Consider the following 16,705-nt stretch of genomic DNA (forward strand, 5'->3'; position numbering starts at 1 on the left):
GAAATGACACAAATTTGACACGAACTCTAAATCTCGCTTTCCTAGCCTAAAGTTGATTTGATTTGGTAGTTGCCTATTTTAACATACATATCCCTGATAATGAAAACAAAATGTACTAGACTAGCATACTTATTAAGGTACATCTCCCAGTTATGTCTTTTGTACTTCAGTGAAAATCTTGCTTCCCAATTTGAGTCATTTATCGATAAAACCCACATATTCAACTCTGAAGAAAAACATTTTGACAGGAATAAACAAAAACAAGGAAACTTTTCGACCTCTTATTTCCACTTCAGGAAACCTGTTGTGCCTCCCTCAAATCCCTGGGGCCCTGAAGCATTTTTAAATTTATCGAGAATCCAGAAAGAGGTTAATGGGACATGTCAGAACAAAATGCCCCAGCGTCGAGCCCAGAAGCCGCCGCCGGGATCTCGGCCCGCGGTAAACTCCAGGCTGGAGGCAGGACCTCTTTGGAGGGCCCGTCGGCCCAGGAAGCCATTGCTGCGCCCGGCCCTGCTGTGTATTTAGCACTTATTTCCTCGCCCGGGGCCCGACCGGCCCAACAGCAATCCCGCGCCCGGGCGACGGTGCCCGTGGGTGGCTCGCGCTCTGCCGCGGGGACGTGCGGCAGTTGGCGCTCCCTGGCATTTCACGCACGCGGAACCCGAGCCGCCGTGCGCGGTGCGGCCGTGCGGAGCACTGGGACTGGGCCGCCCCGGCGGGGCGCGCCCCCAGAGCGGAGCCTCACTCCCCCCCAACTTTCCCGCGGGCAGCTGCGCGGGGCGCGGGCCGTGACCCGGACGACGACCCGGCCCGGAGCGCTGGAACAAAGGGCGCCCGGCGGCGGCGCCGCGGGCCGGGGCGGAGGCTCCGGGCGGGGGCGGAAAGTGGGAGAGGAGGCCGGGCCCGCCGCGGGCACCGGGCGCGCTTCCGCCGGCCGCGCCGCGCGCGCCGCGGTAAATGGGAGGCTCGGCCGGCAGGGGCGGGGGCCGCGCAGCCGGGGAGTTTCAGGAACTGGCGGAGCGGGCGGCGGCTGGAGTCGCCGAGCGCCCAGCGGCGGGTCCTGAGCGCCGACACTCGGGGCCGAGGCGGAGCCGCCGCCGCCGCGCCGGGGCCCAGCTGTAGCCTCCGCCGGTCTCGCCCTCGCCCGGCCGCCTCGGGCCGACAACCGCAACGCGGGAGAGCAGCCGGCCGTCCCAGGCCGGGGGAGCCGCTCGCCATGGCCACCAAGGTGAGGGGCGCGCGGCGCAGGCCCAGCCTTCCGCTGGGCCCCGCGGCGGCGCGGACTGGGCGCCGCGCTGGAGCCCCAGGGCCGCCGTCTCGCCCTCGGCGGGCCCGGCCCGCGGCCCACCCAACCCCCGGCGGGCTCGGGTCACGCGGAGCGACGGCGCTCGGGGACCCGGCTCGAGGCGCGGGACCCCGGGCGCGGGGGCGCCGTCTGCGAAGTTGGCGCCGGCGCGTGGGCTGCGGCCGGGCCGGAGGGAGGGGAAGTTCCCACAGCCCCCCGCTCGCTCGCCGGAGCCACCGCGACCGCCGATGCCCGGCTTCTGCCCCCAGCCGCGTCTGCGCCCCGCTGCCCTGCGTGGTCGCCGCGGAGAGGCGCGTCCCCTCCCTCCCCCAGGGTGGGACCCCGGCGCCGCGGGCCGGGCTTGGGGGGTCCGAGCCCCGCTGCCCGGGTGTTTTGAGTGCAGGCCGGGAACGAGTGTTCCCAGGCAGGGAGAACGCATCGAACGCGCCGCTCTTCCAACTGCCTTCATTATTCTTGTCCCCCATCCCTCCCCTTTTGTTTTGCTACCTTTTCAGTTTGAATGGTATTTCCAGCATGAATAAGACAGAAAGTGGGAAATGACTGTGCTCTCAATAACGTGTTTGCTTGAAAAAAGGCCCAGGTACGCATTACGTGGTGGAACTTTGACTCGCGCTTGGTAATTGGCTGGGAGTGGCGGTTTGCTTATTTTAAGGTATTGTTCGTGGAATTAGCGGTCACCCTTTGCTACCTGAGTCTGCAGGAGCCACCCTCCCCCGCTTCCTTTCCTGGGGCGTTTTATTTAGTTTGACTTGGGACCGTACCTGGGGAAGCCACGCTCACCGAATGAGGGCTGGGAGTAGCAGACCCCTCCAGGGAGCTAGGGATGTGGTTTGAGGAGCGGATTGATTTTGCAAATAGTTTTTGTAACGTCACCCATATCAACATCAGCACCCTCTTCCACATTGATGTTTGAAATCTCTACGCTTCTTTCGGGTTGGTGAAAACCTGAAGTTTTTGTTGTTGGGTTTTTTTATTTTGGTGGAGAGATAACTGAGGAAAGTGATTAAAAGAAATTGAATAACTTTGAAAGATAAGATAGCCCGTTATCATTTCAGCCTTAAATTTTGTGCTTTGAATCTGTCTAGGTGCAGTGTTTGTTTTTAAAAAATGGAGATTCTCCTTCAGGGAACCTGTTGCCTCCTGTTATTGAAATAATTGCCTTCTTGTTAGTGTATTACTGATCGTACTCGTCCTTGGTTTTATTAGATGTTGATAGAACTTGCTACCCTTTTAACATGTAATTTTGTGTTGATCTTTTTAAAACAAAACGTAAATCAAGGATTTCTAAGGATTTTTGATTTTGAGGTTTGCCAAACTTTCCAGAAATTAACAATTACACGTCCTATTTTGTACTCAGCTTACAACCTTAAAAGCTTTCTGTGGTAGATACCTGTTCAGTGGTGGTCAGTGTTGTGGTATTTGCACTCTGATCTACTCATGCATGTTACATGTACCAGTCCTTCAAGTGAGACCCAGATGAGCTACTCGTGCAGGTATAGGTAAGAACGACTGTATTTGATAGTTAAACCTGAACTTCGTTTTTCTGTAAGATTGAAAAGGATAGTGGTTCTTGTACTAAACTGGGACTGCATGTGTCCACACTAAACACAAGCCTTAAAAGCATGTGTAACCACGTCCTACTTTATCTGCACTACTCTGAAGGCACATTCCAGGAATTCTGAGTCTTTTCTTTAACCTTTCTAATCACTGTTGCACATGGTACTCATTTCCACGTTTGCATGATGACAAACCACTTCCTTGTTAAAAACAAGGGAGTAAAGAAGCACTTATTAAAAGAGAACCATTCTCAGTTTTCTGGTTTTCCTTCTTCCTAGAGATTCTTGGGTCAAAACAAAGTCTTATATAATCACTTTTAGGAGTAATCATTACAATATTCTGGGAGTCCCGGAAGCCTTTTTTTTCCTTCTAGCTCCAGTATCTAAAGTAAATTATGATAGTGCTGGTCTGGTTTGATTAAGTGGGTGTGGAATGTTGAAAATACTAGTAGGATTTGAGTGAGTTGCTCAAGACTGTTACATGATATACATTAGTAAGGACAGTTTAGAAAACATACTTTGTAGTTTTCTGAGCAAACACCTCTTTACTTGAAGAATAGAAATATCTAAAGAGCCTTATTAAGGATTAAAGTTGGTTTTGATAGTTTTTTTAAAACAGTATGGAAAATGTTAACTATTGAATTTTGTATAACAATAGTGATTTTTAAAGTGTCCTAATACATAGAGTATCTTAATGAATAGAATAAACAGTATTTGTATAGTGAAGGAAAAATTCAATGACAGTAGAAAGGTCAGTGTTTCAGCTCAAAGCGTCACTTCCTCTGGAAAGCCTTTCCTGATCTCCCCAACCCCTGCTACAGGGTCACATTGTATGTCCCGACTGCCAATTTATGTGTGTGTCTGTGCTATATAGGGTGCTGTCAGCCCCAGGAGGCTGGGACTGTGCGTTTGCTCACCCTTGTATCCTCTGTGACCTCACCGACCAGGCTCTTGAAAAATTGTTATTACATGAATGAATGTTGAATTTTCTTGCCTTTGTTCCTCCCTCTTCAGTTTGAAAGAGCAAAGAGATATTCCAGTGAGATAAGTGACTATTAAAACTCTGTATCTTCAACTGTAAGCTTTTGTTTTATTAATTGTGCATTTTAGTAAACTTTTTTTTTTAAGTATAGGGCACAATGGAAAACACTCAATCTTTATGGGACGTTTTCCTTCTGCCTAAAATGAATTCTTTGGCATTTCCATTAGGGAAGATCTGTTATTCATAAATCTCTTATGTGTGAAAATGTATTTCGTTCTATTTTTGAAAGATAATTTTCTAGGTTCAGAATTCTAGGTTGCCGGTGTTTTCTTTAGGCGTATATGAAGGTAGTACTTCTCTTTTCTACTGACTTTCAAAGTTACTGCTGAGGAGTTAGCTGTCTAAAGTTGTTTTATGGATGGTCTGGCTCTTCTGCCTTTTTTTAAGACCTTCTTTATGTCTTTAGTATTTGTATATACTAAATGTCTTTAGTATATGTATAGCAGTTTCACCGTAGTGTGCTGAGGTAAGGATTTTATTTATATAGCTTGATATTTCCTAGGTGTCTTGGGTTTGAGAGTGGGTATTCCAGTAGTTCTAGAATAGTACAGTGCTCTAGAGCTTTCTGTGCTGTCCCACGTTGCAGCTGCCTGCCACATGTGGCTCATGATGCTTGAAATGTAGTATGACTGAGGACCTGTGTTTTTCACTTTAATATAAACAGCCGCATGTGACTAAATGGCTACCATTGTGGGGAGTGCTGTGTAGAAAATTCCCAGTGATTATTATTTCATGAATATTACCTCTTCCCCGTTCTCTCTGGAACTCTAATTAGCATGAAGAGGTCCAACAGACACCTAACTTCCTAAGTCTTGACCTGTCACGTTGGTGCTACATTCTGGATAATTTCTTTGGCTCTTAACTTCAGTTTACTGTAGTTGGGCCTAATCTGCTCTTTCATCCATCCATTTAATTTTCATTTATATCCTGATTTTAGAAATTGTATTTGGGTCTGTTTCAGATCTGCGTGGTCATTCTTTACAGTCTCTTTCTTCACTCATATTTATAGCTTGTAAGCATATTTACATTTATAGTTTGTGTCTGTTAACTAAAATCTGGAGTCTTAATTCAGCCATCTGTTTCTACTTAGCTTTATCCAGGGTGCCTTGTTTTCTTGTGTGTTTGTGCTTTCCTTTTTATTTTTCTGTGAGTGGCTCATTTTCCTTGGAACTTCATCCGAGTGGGTTTTGATATCTAGATTGAAGTTACAGTGTTTCAGACAATTTGTCTTTGCTTTTATATATTCTTGTGGTCACGCCAACTTTAATTCCTGGCTTAATGTTTTCCCAGCCATACAAGGTAGCAGAAATAAATGGACCTCGGACTTAAGGAGAAATTTCCCTTATTTCCCTACTCTGGGTCAGTCAGACAAGTTCCTTGCTGTCCCCTTTTGTACAACAGGTTTTTTTCTTTTGCCCTCATTTTTTTTTTTAAGTTTTGAGTTATTTATTACAGCATTTACTTATAATTTTTGCCATAGGTTTTAACAACTGCCTTTTCATAGCATGTAAACATTTTCTGTTTTTTTAAGGTACCACTGACATACAATCTTACTAAGGGTTCACATGAAAAACATTGTGGTTACTACAGTCACCCATATTATCAAGCCCCCCTATACCCCATTGAAGTCCATCAATGTAGCAAGATGCCACAGTCACTACTTGTCTTTCTGTGCTACACTGTCTTCCCCATGATCCCCCCCACACCATGTGTACTAATCATAATCCCCTTCAATCCCCTTCTCCCTCCCTCTCCACCCACCCTTCCCCACCCCTTCCCCTTTGGTAACCCTAGTCCATTTCTTGGAGTCTGTGAGTCTGCTGCTGTTTTGTTCCTTCAGTTTTGCTTCATTGTTATACTCCACAAATGAGTGAAATCATTTGGTACTTGTCTTTCTCCACCTGGCTTATTTCACTAAGCATAATATCCTCTAGCTCCATCCATGTTGTTGCAAATGGTAGGATTTGTTTTCTTCTTATGACTGAATAGTATTCCATTGTCTATATGTACCACATCTCCTTTATCCATTCATCTACTGATGGACACTTAGGTTGCCTCCATATCTTATCTTTTGCCCTCCTATTTTAGAATTTTTGGGGTCCCAGCTCCTAGCTTCATATAAGAATCTTCCTCTCTTACCTCCTGCCCTCTCCAGGACGATGTTCAGAGCACAGACACAAACTCAGGGCCCCCAGGGTTTGGAGGAGACTCTTAGGGAGAATCCTGTCGCAGCACTTTTTCCTCCCAGGGTTTCTGCTCTGACTTCCTCTGTGACCTCTTCAGAGCCTTTCCTTTTGTTCTGACTCAGCAGTATGTTTTAAAGGGTGCTTATTTGTGTTAGCATGTCGCATTTTAATGTTTTATTCAGCACCTCTGTTTCAGTCTGGTGGTAGTTAGGGTATCAGCCTCCCAAGTGTGCTGGAACAAAATCCAAATCAGAGCATCTCTATAACACTGGAGAATGAGAAATGGAATGTGGACTCATGCAGTATTAATCTGTTCTTTGGAGGGAAAAGGTGAAAAATCAGTTATTAAGCATTTTAAGTCAAAGCAATCTGAATTCCAGACTGTGAGCATGTTTCACTTTCCAACTGGTATTTCTTCCCCCACTCCTTTTGGATTATCAAAAACATGTGATTTCATCCTTATGCATTTTTAAGTGTTGTAAGTAAGTACAGGGCTTGAGGATGTTATTCAGTATGACTCAATCCTTCTAAGCTATTTTTGATATCTGAAAATGGAGTCTCATTATTACCTGCAGAGGCAGAATTCGGAAGTCACATGTTTGTGGCTGTTTATGAAATCAAAGAGATATATCATTTTAGGGCAGGTTACCAAGGGTGAAAAATGCAGCTTTATTTGGGGCGTTGTCACTCATCATCATTCACTGACTCCCTTAGAACTCCGAACGAGCACAGCACAGCGTTTCCTGCTCCGTTCGGTGGAAAGGCCTTGTCCTTACCCTCAAAGAGCACATTACTAAAGCTATAGGGTCCTAGAGCACAAGCTTTTTGAGGGACGCAGTTGGGGGCAATGGAGCTTCTCAACCAGCAAGGCTTTCAAAGGACCTGAGTCTTGAAATGTCTGCTTTTTCTTTAATTCGTTGAGTGTATTTTAACCCCTATTCTATCACATCAGTCACTTAAACAGTACATACACGGTACCTCTTGAGAGCCTGCAAGTCCAAACTTTGTCTTGTAGGATCCCAGAAACTCAGTTCTGCAGATACTTCAATAGCTCCTATGTGCTTCTCTTATACTGGATGTAAGTCTGATGGAATTTGAATCCGTTTAAGAGAGTTGACATTCAAGAATTAAGGAGCTGTTTAAAATGTGCCAGTTTAAATGTATTTTCTAATGCAAATTCATAGAAGAGAGCTTGAACATAAAGTGTGTTGGTAAGAACTGTCTCTCTCAGGGTGGCTGCACTTAGGACCTTCTCTTTCATCTTTCAGCCTATTTTTTATTCCCAAGATTTTGAGTATCGAATATTCATTGCTTTTGTATAAGAAAGAAAACAAGTTCATATTTTAAGATTCAAAACAATTGTCATTACCCAGGCTTTAAGCAGATTCTTAAACTTACCTACCTTCTGTTAATTTGTTTTCAATTATATTAAGATGAAAAAAATGTTTTAAATTAATACATAACAAATAGTTCAGTGGCACTTAGAAAAATACATTCAGGATTGAAAATAGAACCTAAACATGTATTTTACTTCCTCAAGCACCATATTTTCTCCTTTCAATGGAGAAATGCTTTTTAACTTTTAAGAATAATTTAAAACTTACTGAAAAACCAGCACTGAATCTGAAGGTCTTACAAATTGCTGCTTTATAAGTGCATTTGGGTCATTTTCCCTCTCTGCCCTTTCCCTAGTAGCTTAGAGGAAGCACGGCCGCTAACCCTGTGTGGGTAGTAGTTTTCATGTCTGTACGTTCCCCACCTTCATACAGTTTTAGAGTCAAGAGCTGACTTTAACATTTTACAGCCTTTTTGTTGATGTGTCAGACTGACTTTGTCTTGTGATTGCTATTACCAGTGAGCAAAGCATATTCAAAGTCCTTATAACCATGAAACTCCAGAGAACTTGGAAAGCTGACAGCCTGTAGACTTCTGAGATGTGTAGTTACGTTAGATTGATCTGCTTAATCATTCAAAGCCAAGATGAAATACATGGAGATTGTTTTTTTCAATTCTGATACTTAAAGCTACTTCTGTTCTGGTCTTTACTACTGTGTTTGTCTCACACATACACAGCAATAGTTCAACTCCTTTCAGATTCCCGGACCGATTCCAGTGCATGTGTGCTCGTGGGGAGGGGGCCTTCCCACGCACAGCACCAAGCAATCCTCCCAACACCAGCAGGATGTCCGAGGACTCAGCTGAATTCTGATGCTATCTAACAGCACTAGATCCCCCAGGTAAAGGGTGCTGTCCTACAAGACTGCCCTCCACCCCGCACTCAACATGCTGGTCACAAGCCCCAGGCAGTAACTTGTGCTTTTGACCTACCAGCAACAGTTTGGAGGTTCCCACGACCTCCCCTTTAGGTTTGATTAATTTGTTAGAGTGTCTCACAGAACTCAGGAAAACACTTAGGTTTACCAGTTTAATAAAGGATACTGTAAAGGATACAAGTTAACAGCCAGATGAAGAGATTCATGGGGCAAGGTCCCAAATAAAGGGCTTCTTTCTTCGTGGAGCTTGGGGCCTGGCTCATCGGCACGTGGACACGTTCTAGTTCCCAAGCATGGAAGTTCTCGCTGACAGAGAAGCTGGACACGAGAGGGACGCTGTTCTCAGGAGCTTTTGTGACGTCTTCATTGCATAGTCAGGGTTGACTAAATCGGGGGCTGATTCAGCCTCCAGTTCATGCCTGTGGGTGGGGTCCTAAAGTCTTTCATTAACATGACAAAGACACCCATTTCACCTTTAAGGCTCCAAATTGTTTTCAGAAAGTGTGGGTGAGGAACAAATACACCTGGGAAATATATAATCGGTCGTCTGAATGACGAGATATGTATTTCTTATAACTCATTATACTGCAACTACTATAAAACCTATAATATTTAAAAACTAATTCCCCTTTTTGATAAGTAAAAGTATCTCATGCTCTTTCTGTAGTTTGTATTGTGCCAGTGATAGGTGGTCGTTCTCTAAAATGCAAGTATTAAATGTTTTTCCTCAAACTCTGTTCTTCTCTGACTCATTAGGAATCTGGTATAAAGATTATGGCAGTGGCTCTAAACTTCCATTTAAGAGAGAAATTGGACTCTTACTAAAGTGTATTACTGTTTTACAAGTTCAGATCATGTTTTCTGAGTTGTAGGCATTAGTGGTAAGTTATGGTACTCTCACTGGGTCCATTCCCCAGGCAGGGAGCCTGTTAAGTCACAAATTGCTGTGTTCCACCCCAGAATTTCTTCAGGAGGTGGGGCCTAAAACATGCATTTCCACCAGTTCCCTAGCGATGCTGTTGCTCCTGGTTTGGGGACCACACTTTGAGAATCACTGTTGCAGAAGATGGAAAAAGAAAGAATCTGGGTTCTGCACTTGCTTCACCACTAGAATCTGTGGCCTGTAACTGGGAGGGCCACATCAGCAGGCTGTGTGTGCAGTGACTACTCTTTCTTGAGTAAAGTATCCTTCGATCTAATTGGGTTCAAGTGATATTGAAAATCAAATGATTGGTAAAGTATTCTCAAATAGAAGCTGTTTAGTTTCTCTTCAACTTGTGCTTTTCAGTTAACTTTTTGGTGTTACATTGACTGGTCATTTGTACTGGTGCAAAATGGCTTAAGGGCTGTTAGGATCTCTGATTATTATGGTTGTGAAGTGACTGGCTGGCTGTTACTTTTCCTGTTGCTTTTTTAGTTAGCCAGAAAACATGCCATACAATTTTGTATATCATTATAGCTCACAATAATCAGTCCAGATTTGTTTGCTTTTTACAGTTTGTTCCTAAAGTGTTTTATAATAACAGTTTTTATATCACTAGGAGGGAATTGTATAAAAGAACCCCATTTTTAAATTATTTTATAGTTCAGGTAATTATGATATTTGTATAAATCCAGTTTTTTAAAAAATCTCATTTATGTGATGTGTTCCTATACTTAATTTTGAATTTCACCAGATTCAACTTTAACTGTTTACCTCAAATAAGTAAAAGACAAATGTTTGTTAAAGCTAGAGAAAAGAATCAGGATAGTCCCTAAACTAGAAAACCTACCTTTGAATAATTAAGTTGATTGGCTTAGGACTCATATGCAGGAAGCAAGGGGTAAGCTTTAGAAAACATTTGTGATCGAGAGGCTGTCTGTGTTCATGTAACTTGCCTGTGCTATTTGTAAGACTTAACAGATGTCTAAATAAGAACAGTGCAAAGAAAATTATTCTGAAATCCTTGTTGGCATTCAGTCTTTCCATTGGACCATCAACAGCATATACTGCTGTTAGGGAACTTACAAATACTGTAAATGAACAGTGATGCACATTTTCCTCATCTCAAAGAATTTATAGCTTGGGGAAAAGAGACACTTTAATCTCTTTAATTAAGTGGTATAGTTGCTGTAGTTAGTATGTATGTGGAGTATATGCAATGTACAGTGATGGCACAGTTTTTGGAGTCAGAAATGAAACCCTGTAATCTATTTTCCTGCATCACTGTCATAGGAAACTTAAGAGTAGAAATGAATTTATGTCAGTAAAGAGGCCACAGTTTGAAAATTGTATGTGAAAATGAAAGCTAGCTTATTACTCTGACATACATTAGTTGTAATGTAGAAGAGGATCATTTCTCATACTTGAGAGTAGGGAGTAGTGTTAAATAAATGAGGACCCATTTTGTTTGAGGTCTCAGTGAAAGAGTTCTTCATTATAGCGCCTGCCCTTGCAGGACAGGAAGTACATATCACAGAAGGCATACGTTCCCAGCCTCCCTAGTTGTGATACAAATTTTATCTGGGGCCAGTCACACTGAGCCACTAATTTAAAGACCCAGTGCATACCTCCTGCCATGCAGATGGTCTGTTTCTGTAGCATGGCTCATTCTGAATCCTAAATCCCTGTGGCTATGGACATAGTGTCTTGGAATGGTTAAAATGGATCTGCTCCTTTTGATTCAGGTTAGGGGTTTAGTTACAATGTTTGAAACGTTTTATATGCCTGCTTTGCAATACCCATAGTTTATTCTAGATTCCCAGATGGTGAGCTTCCATGAGATCTTTAAATCTAAATGAGCAAACATTATTACAGACTGTGTATCTTCTTCATATTTGCAATACTGTTTTAAAAATATGTTATTAATAAGGATACATTAAAAAAATGCTAAGGACTTCATGGTACCTTTTTGGCATTAAATATTTCTCAGTGAATTGTACTTTTATGTAATTACTGTTGTTTGTGGGACAACATATGTAATGAATGAATTTTGAGGTTGTTGGCATTTCTCTATGATTCATGGTAGCTATTACGAGAGAGTCCATGTCCTTTATTAGTGTTTGCTTTCCTTTAAATTTTATATGTAGACCAGAGAAATTTTGTTGTGGCTTCTATTAGAGATGCAATGAATGAATAAAATCAGCCTTATGAAGTATCTGTATTTCAATGCAGTAGTGGTGATATGGCAAAGAGATGGGGAGTCTGGGTTCAAATCCCAATCAAATCTGACCACATTACTTTGGAAAGTTACTTCATGCTTCAGTTTTCTCATCTGTAAAATACAAATAATATGAACTCGAGTGTGAATTCCATTGTACAATCTAGGTCGGGGGGCGGGCGATGAACTTTATTATTCCATAATAATTTACAACAGATCGCATCCTCATCCTGCTGGGGAAGCAGACCTCTATTAGTTCACAGGCTGCCTCCCCTTGTCCAGGCTTAAGTATAATTTAAGGGGGGTTGGTTATATAATGCCATGGCCGTGGGCCCCCACCTTGCCCTCCGATTGCCTCTCCAGGCTGCTTGCTCTTCAGTCTGCACCCCTTGTTGTAGTTCTGGTTGTTGCTTGTTGCTCCCTGGCTGTCTGGCTGTGCCTCGGGGAAAGGAAACCATTTTGCTGTTGCTGTGCTCGGGTGGGACACAGGTCTGCACAGCTCAGAGGCTTTCTGTCCCCGTGCAGCAAAGAGCTCCATCTGTGGCCTCACTGGGGCTCAGGCCCCAGGGTGAGGGCTTCTGTCCAGGTCTCCCACGTCTCTGGACTCTGCTGTGTGCTCCCCACGGCCTTTCCCCAGCCTGTCAGCTTGTCTGGGCTTTGGGAGTGGGGGCAGGGGTGGGATGAACAGAGGCCTGGCTCTGTCTCTCCTCTGCAGCGTTTCTCACAGATGTTTTCCATCTAGGCCTAAAGTTCTCGCTATTGTTAGGGCCTTTGGAACCCACAGCCAGGAAGGCTTTGTTGTGTCATGCTGTGTCACATCCCTCCCCTAATGCCCTGGTGCAGTGGGCACTGTTCGATGGGGTTGGGAAGGTGGGAGAAAAGCTAAGGAAAAGAAGACCCTAAAGATGAAAAAATAGCATTTCAAAAATAGTACCTCTACCAGATTACCCCAAGAATTAAGTACAAATTTATGTAAAGGATTTAGGAAGTGTCTGGCTTACAGCCAAGGGATAGTTATGATTCGGTGGTGGTATTCAGATTATTATAAAAAGAAACTATAAATTAGGATTTACTAGACCCTGAGATCTAGGGTCTCCTTAACTGTATTCAGAGAGCTGAAACAAGGTTTTCTAATTTCTCACCCTGTTTGCCCCTCTCTCTCGAAGATCACTGCCCTGTGCTGCCTGCTGCCCATGGCCTAAAAACTGCACTTGTTTTGTTCAGTGTTTAAGTTGGTGTAAGTGGGAGGGAAATCTAGTACCTGGTATTCCAAATTTTCTGAAGTTGAAGTTTGTCCATTTATTGAAATTTCTGTCTATTTTCTGAAGTATGTTTTGTTAAATTGGCCTTTCCCCAGGACCAGTTATCCTCAGGGGAAAAAAAATGGCTCAGTATATCCTCCCTTCTCACTGCTCACCCTTTCCTCTCTCTAGTGTAGCAGTTTTGGAGTGATGTCTGCTTGTCTGCTTTTTCCACACACATCCAGAGTCAGATCACCCAGGTGTTCAGAGATCCTGAACTTTGGTCCCCTTAGGCATTTACTTGATGTAGTCACCTAGCCAGCTGGCAGAGGGAGTCAGTCCCGGTGGAAAGTCTGCACCCATTTCTTGCTTCCTGGCCTATAGCCTAATGTAAGCTAGAGGCCCAGGAGCAGTATTGCCAGCTGTCCTACTTTCCTCTTTTTCATTCTTTTACTTTTAAGTTTTCTGTCTCTTTATAACTTAGAGTACATTTCTCATACATAGCATGCAATCAGGGTCTTGCTTTTTTATCAGGTCAACAATCTCTGCCATTTCATTGGAGTGTTTAGACTCTTCATATTTAATATAATTATTGATTAGATTTGGTTCAGGTGTACCATATTGTTATTTATTTTTTATTTTCCCCATCTGTCCTTTGTTTCATTTTTTTCTTTTCCTGTCTTTTAGATTAATAGTATTCATTTTTGTCTTTACCATTGGCTCATTAGCCATTTATACATACATGCTTCTTTGTTTCTTTCTGCCTGATTGCTTGCAGGTTCACAGCATACATCTGTATCTTAACACAGTCTAACCTCACAGTATCATTTCACATATAAGAACTCTGTAACAGTACACTTCCCTATCTCCCTCCTGTTCTTTGTACTGTTTTTCTTGTGCATTTTATTTCTCAGTGTTATAAAGCCCATAGTATGCTGTTTAGTCAGTTATCTTTTAGGGAAATTAAACAATGAGAATTTTTTATGTGGTCCACATATTTATCATTTCAGATATTGTTTCATTTATGTGGATTCAGGTTTCCTCCAGTTAAGGAGCTTCCTTTAATGTTTCTAGTAGTGTCAATTTGTTGGTGACAAATTCACCTTTTATTTATCTGAAAATGTTTTCATTTCACCATTATTTTTAAAGGATATTTTTGCGTATATAGAATTCTAGGATGATTCTTTTTGTTATTTTTCAGCACTTAAAAGATAGATTTTGACTTGTATTGTTTCTGAAGAGAAGTCTTAAGTCATTCATTGTTCCATTGTATGTTATGTATCTTTTTTTTTCCTTGTTTGCTATTAAGATTTTTCTCTTTATTGCTGATGTTGGGCAGTATGATTATGTTGTCTCTTTGTATGGCGCGTGTGTGTGTGTGTGTGTGTGTGTGTGTGTGTGTGTGTGTGTGTGTGTGGTGAGATCCATGCAGCTTCTTCAACCTGTGGTGCATAATTTTCATCAAGTTGGAAATTTTTTGCCTTCTTCAAACTTTATTTTTTTTCTGTTCTACCTCCCCATCCTTCTGGGATTCCAGTTACCTGTATGGTAGGCTGCTTTGTAGTCTCACTTTGCCCATTTTTTTCAGCCTCTTTTCTTTCTGCTAATAGTTTCTCTTGCTATTTCTCAAAGTTCACTGATCGTTTCTTCTGGAGTGACTAATCACCTGTTAAGCTCACCTACTATAGTTTTTTTAATTTCAGAAATTATTTTAAAACTCTAGCCATTCCCTTTGGTTTTTTTGTACAACCCCATTCCATTTTTCTCCTTGTCATGATCATACATTCCTTTAAGTCCTTAAACATATTTATAATAGCTGTTTTAAAGTGTCTTGTCAATTTTATGTGTGTCATTTCTTGATCTGTTTCTGTGGTCTGACGTTTTTGCCCTGGGTTGTATTTTTCTGTTTCTTGGCATTTCTGTTGATTTTTTATTGGATACTAAATATTTTGTTGGCATGTTAAGTGTCTGGGTTTTGTTGTCACTAAACGGTGTTAAAGTGTGTTTTGGTAGGCAATTAAGCTACTTGTGAATTGGATTCTTTCAAGGCTTATTTCTAAGTTTTTTTAGGGTGGGTCTTACACTAAGGTGCACTAGCCTTACCCTCAGCCCTGTCAGGTCTTTACCCTGAATGCTTTGGGTGTGTTCAGTGAAGTTTCTCCTCTCCCCCCTAGTCAGAACTCTAATGTCTCCCAGCTCTGCCTGACCTCTGAGAATTTTTCGAGCCAAACAGCTTCCCTGTAGGTGTTGTTTGCTTGGCCTCAAAGAGTTTTACCCTGTTGTGTGCAGTTCGTGTTCATCAGCAGACTCAGGGAGACCTCTGTGTACGTTTCTGAAGTTTTTTTCTCTGAGTAGTCCTTTCTGGTAGTCTGTCCTCAGTTTCCAGTTATCTGAGCCCCTTGGAAGTCTGGTTTCTGTCTCTTTAATTTAGAAGGACGTGGACTTTCTGTTTGGGGCTCTCTGCTAGGATTCCTTTCCCAGCATTTTGGTTAGAAAGTACCTCCAGGCAGAAAGCTGGAGCCATCATAGAGCTCACTCGTTTCCCTTCTCTCAAAGTTCACTCCCCTGGCTGCCCTGTTGTCCAACTGCTGGAACTGTTTCATGTATTTGCCCAGTTTCCTGGCTGCACATGATAGGCGGGCAAGTCTAATACCAGTTACTCCATTGTGGCTTTTCTGATACTTGATTTTGATAAATGTAGCTATTTTAACTACTGGATTTTGATGTATAACTTATTTATTTAATGTACTAGTTTTTCTCTTCTCTTATTTTATTTGGTCTGCTCTGTAGCCTCTTTAGTTCCACCTTATAAGGCCTCAGTTGATTTAGGTCATACTAGGAAATGGTACTAAAGTTCTAGGGCACAAGTTTATTTTTACCATTTTGCATGTACTCAGTGTTTTGGTTTATCCAGAGGTCTCCAAATAACAGTGAAGACTGCAGCCATAGCTTGGATCCCCTTTCCTGTATGTTTCCGCAGCGCGCAAGTGAGCCCTCTGAGAATCTTTGCATTGTTTGAGAAATAGGGATTTTAGGGACATTACAGTCCCTTGGAGGAACTTAAGGCACTGACTATAATAGGGTATTTTGATAGATCCCTTGTGAGGACTACCTCTCTTAACTGTAGTGAGATAATGTATTTTTTTCCAAAATGGAATTGTTGGAATACTCAGTACAAAGTAATCAGTATTGGGAAGGGCTATCATTAGCTAAAATGGGACTTTATTTTATGAGACAGTTTAATACAAAGAAAGTTTCCAACCTCATTGGGAAAATAAATATTTCAAGGTACTTTGTGCCATTCCTGAAACTATGCTAAGTTTATATTAGAGCTGGGTGACAATTTCGAAAGATTTAAACGTGGTCCTTGGCTGTTGATGTTTGTTTGTGGCCTTGAAGTGCTAAAAATAGTGTTGTCGCGCTGTATTTCTGAAGTCGTGGCGTATTTCAGGTGCCCTTTTTTAAATGAGCAGAGTACATTTGGGATAAGTTCATTTGTAATTTCTCCCCAAGAAATCTCCCTCCTTGGGATTTTGAATGAAACTGTAATATATTTATAGTCAGACATCTTTATGGTGTTACACCTTTGTTCTCAGGAACATGATGTAATTTACTGTGACTTTCTTCATTAAGGTTCTTAACACTTTTGGTTATCTCTCCTGCTTTATATTTTGTTTTTTGTTGCTATTGGGAATATCCTTCTAATACACTTTTTTACCTAGTTATTATTTACAGAGGAATATGATTTTTATTTAAAATTGTTTATCTTAAAATTGGTCTTCTTGAAAACTAATCCTACCATTTGCAATAACATGGATGGAGCTAGAAGGTATTACACTCAGTGAAATAAGCCAGGTGGAGAAAAACAAGTACCAAATAATTTCACTCATTTGTGAAGTATAAGAACAAAGCAAAAACTGAAGAAACAAAACAGCAGCAGACTCAGACTCCAAGAAGG

General features: G+C 42.3%; 1 protein-coding gene across 1 annotated transcript in view; it reads left to right on the plus strand.

Moving 5' to 3' along the window:
- The first annotated feature begins 549 nt into the window (after positions 1-549).
- Positions 550-16,705, plus strand: part of SNX9 (sorting nexin 9) — an 86,118-nt gene continuing 69,962 nt past the window's right edge. The window contains exon 1 of the mRNA XM_037023555.2: positions 550-1,231. Coding sequence (XP_036879450.1) covers positions 1,220-1,231 — 12 coding nt within the window. The 5' untranslated portion in view covers positions 550-1,219. The remainder of the gene's footprint in view (positions 1,232-16,705) is intronic.

The sequence above is a fragment of the Manis javanica genome, chromosome 13, assembly GCF_040802235.1.
Source record: "Manis javanica isolate MJ-LG chromosome 13, MJ_LKY, whole genome shotgun sequence".
Classification (NCBI taxonomy): Eukaryota; Metazoa; Chordata; class Mammalia; order Pholidota; family Manidae; genus Manis; species Manis javanica.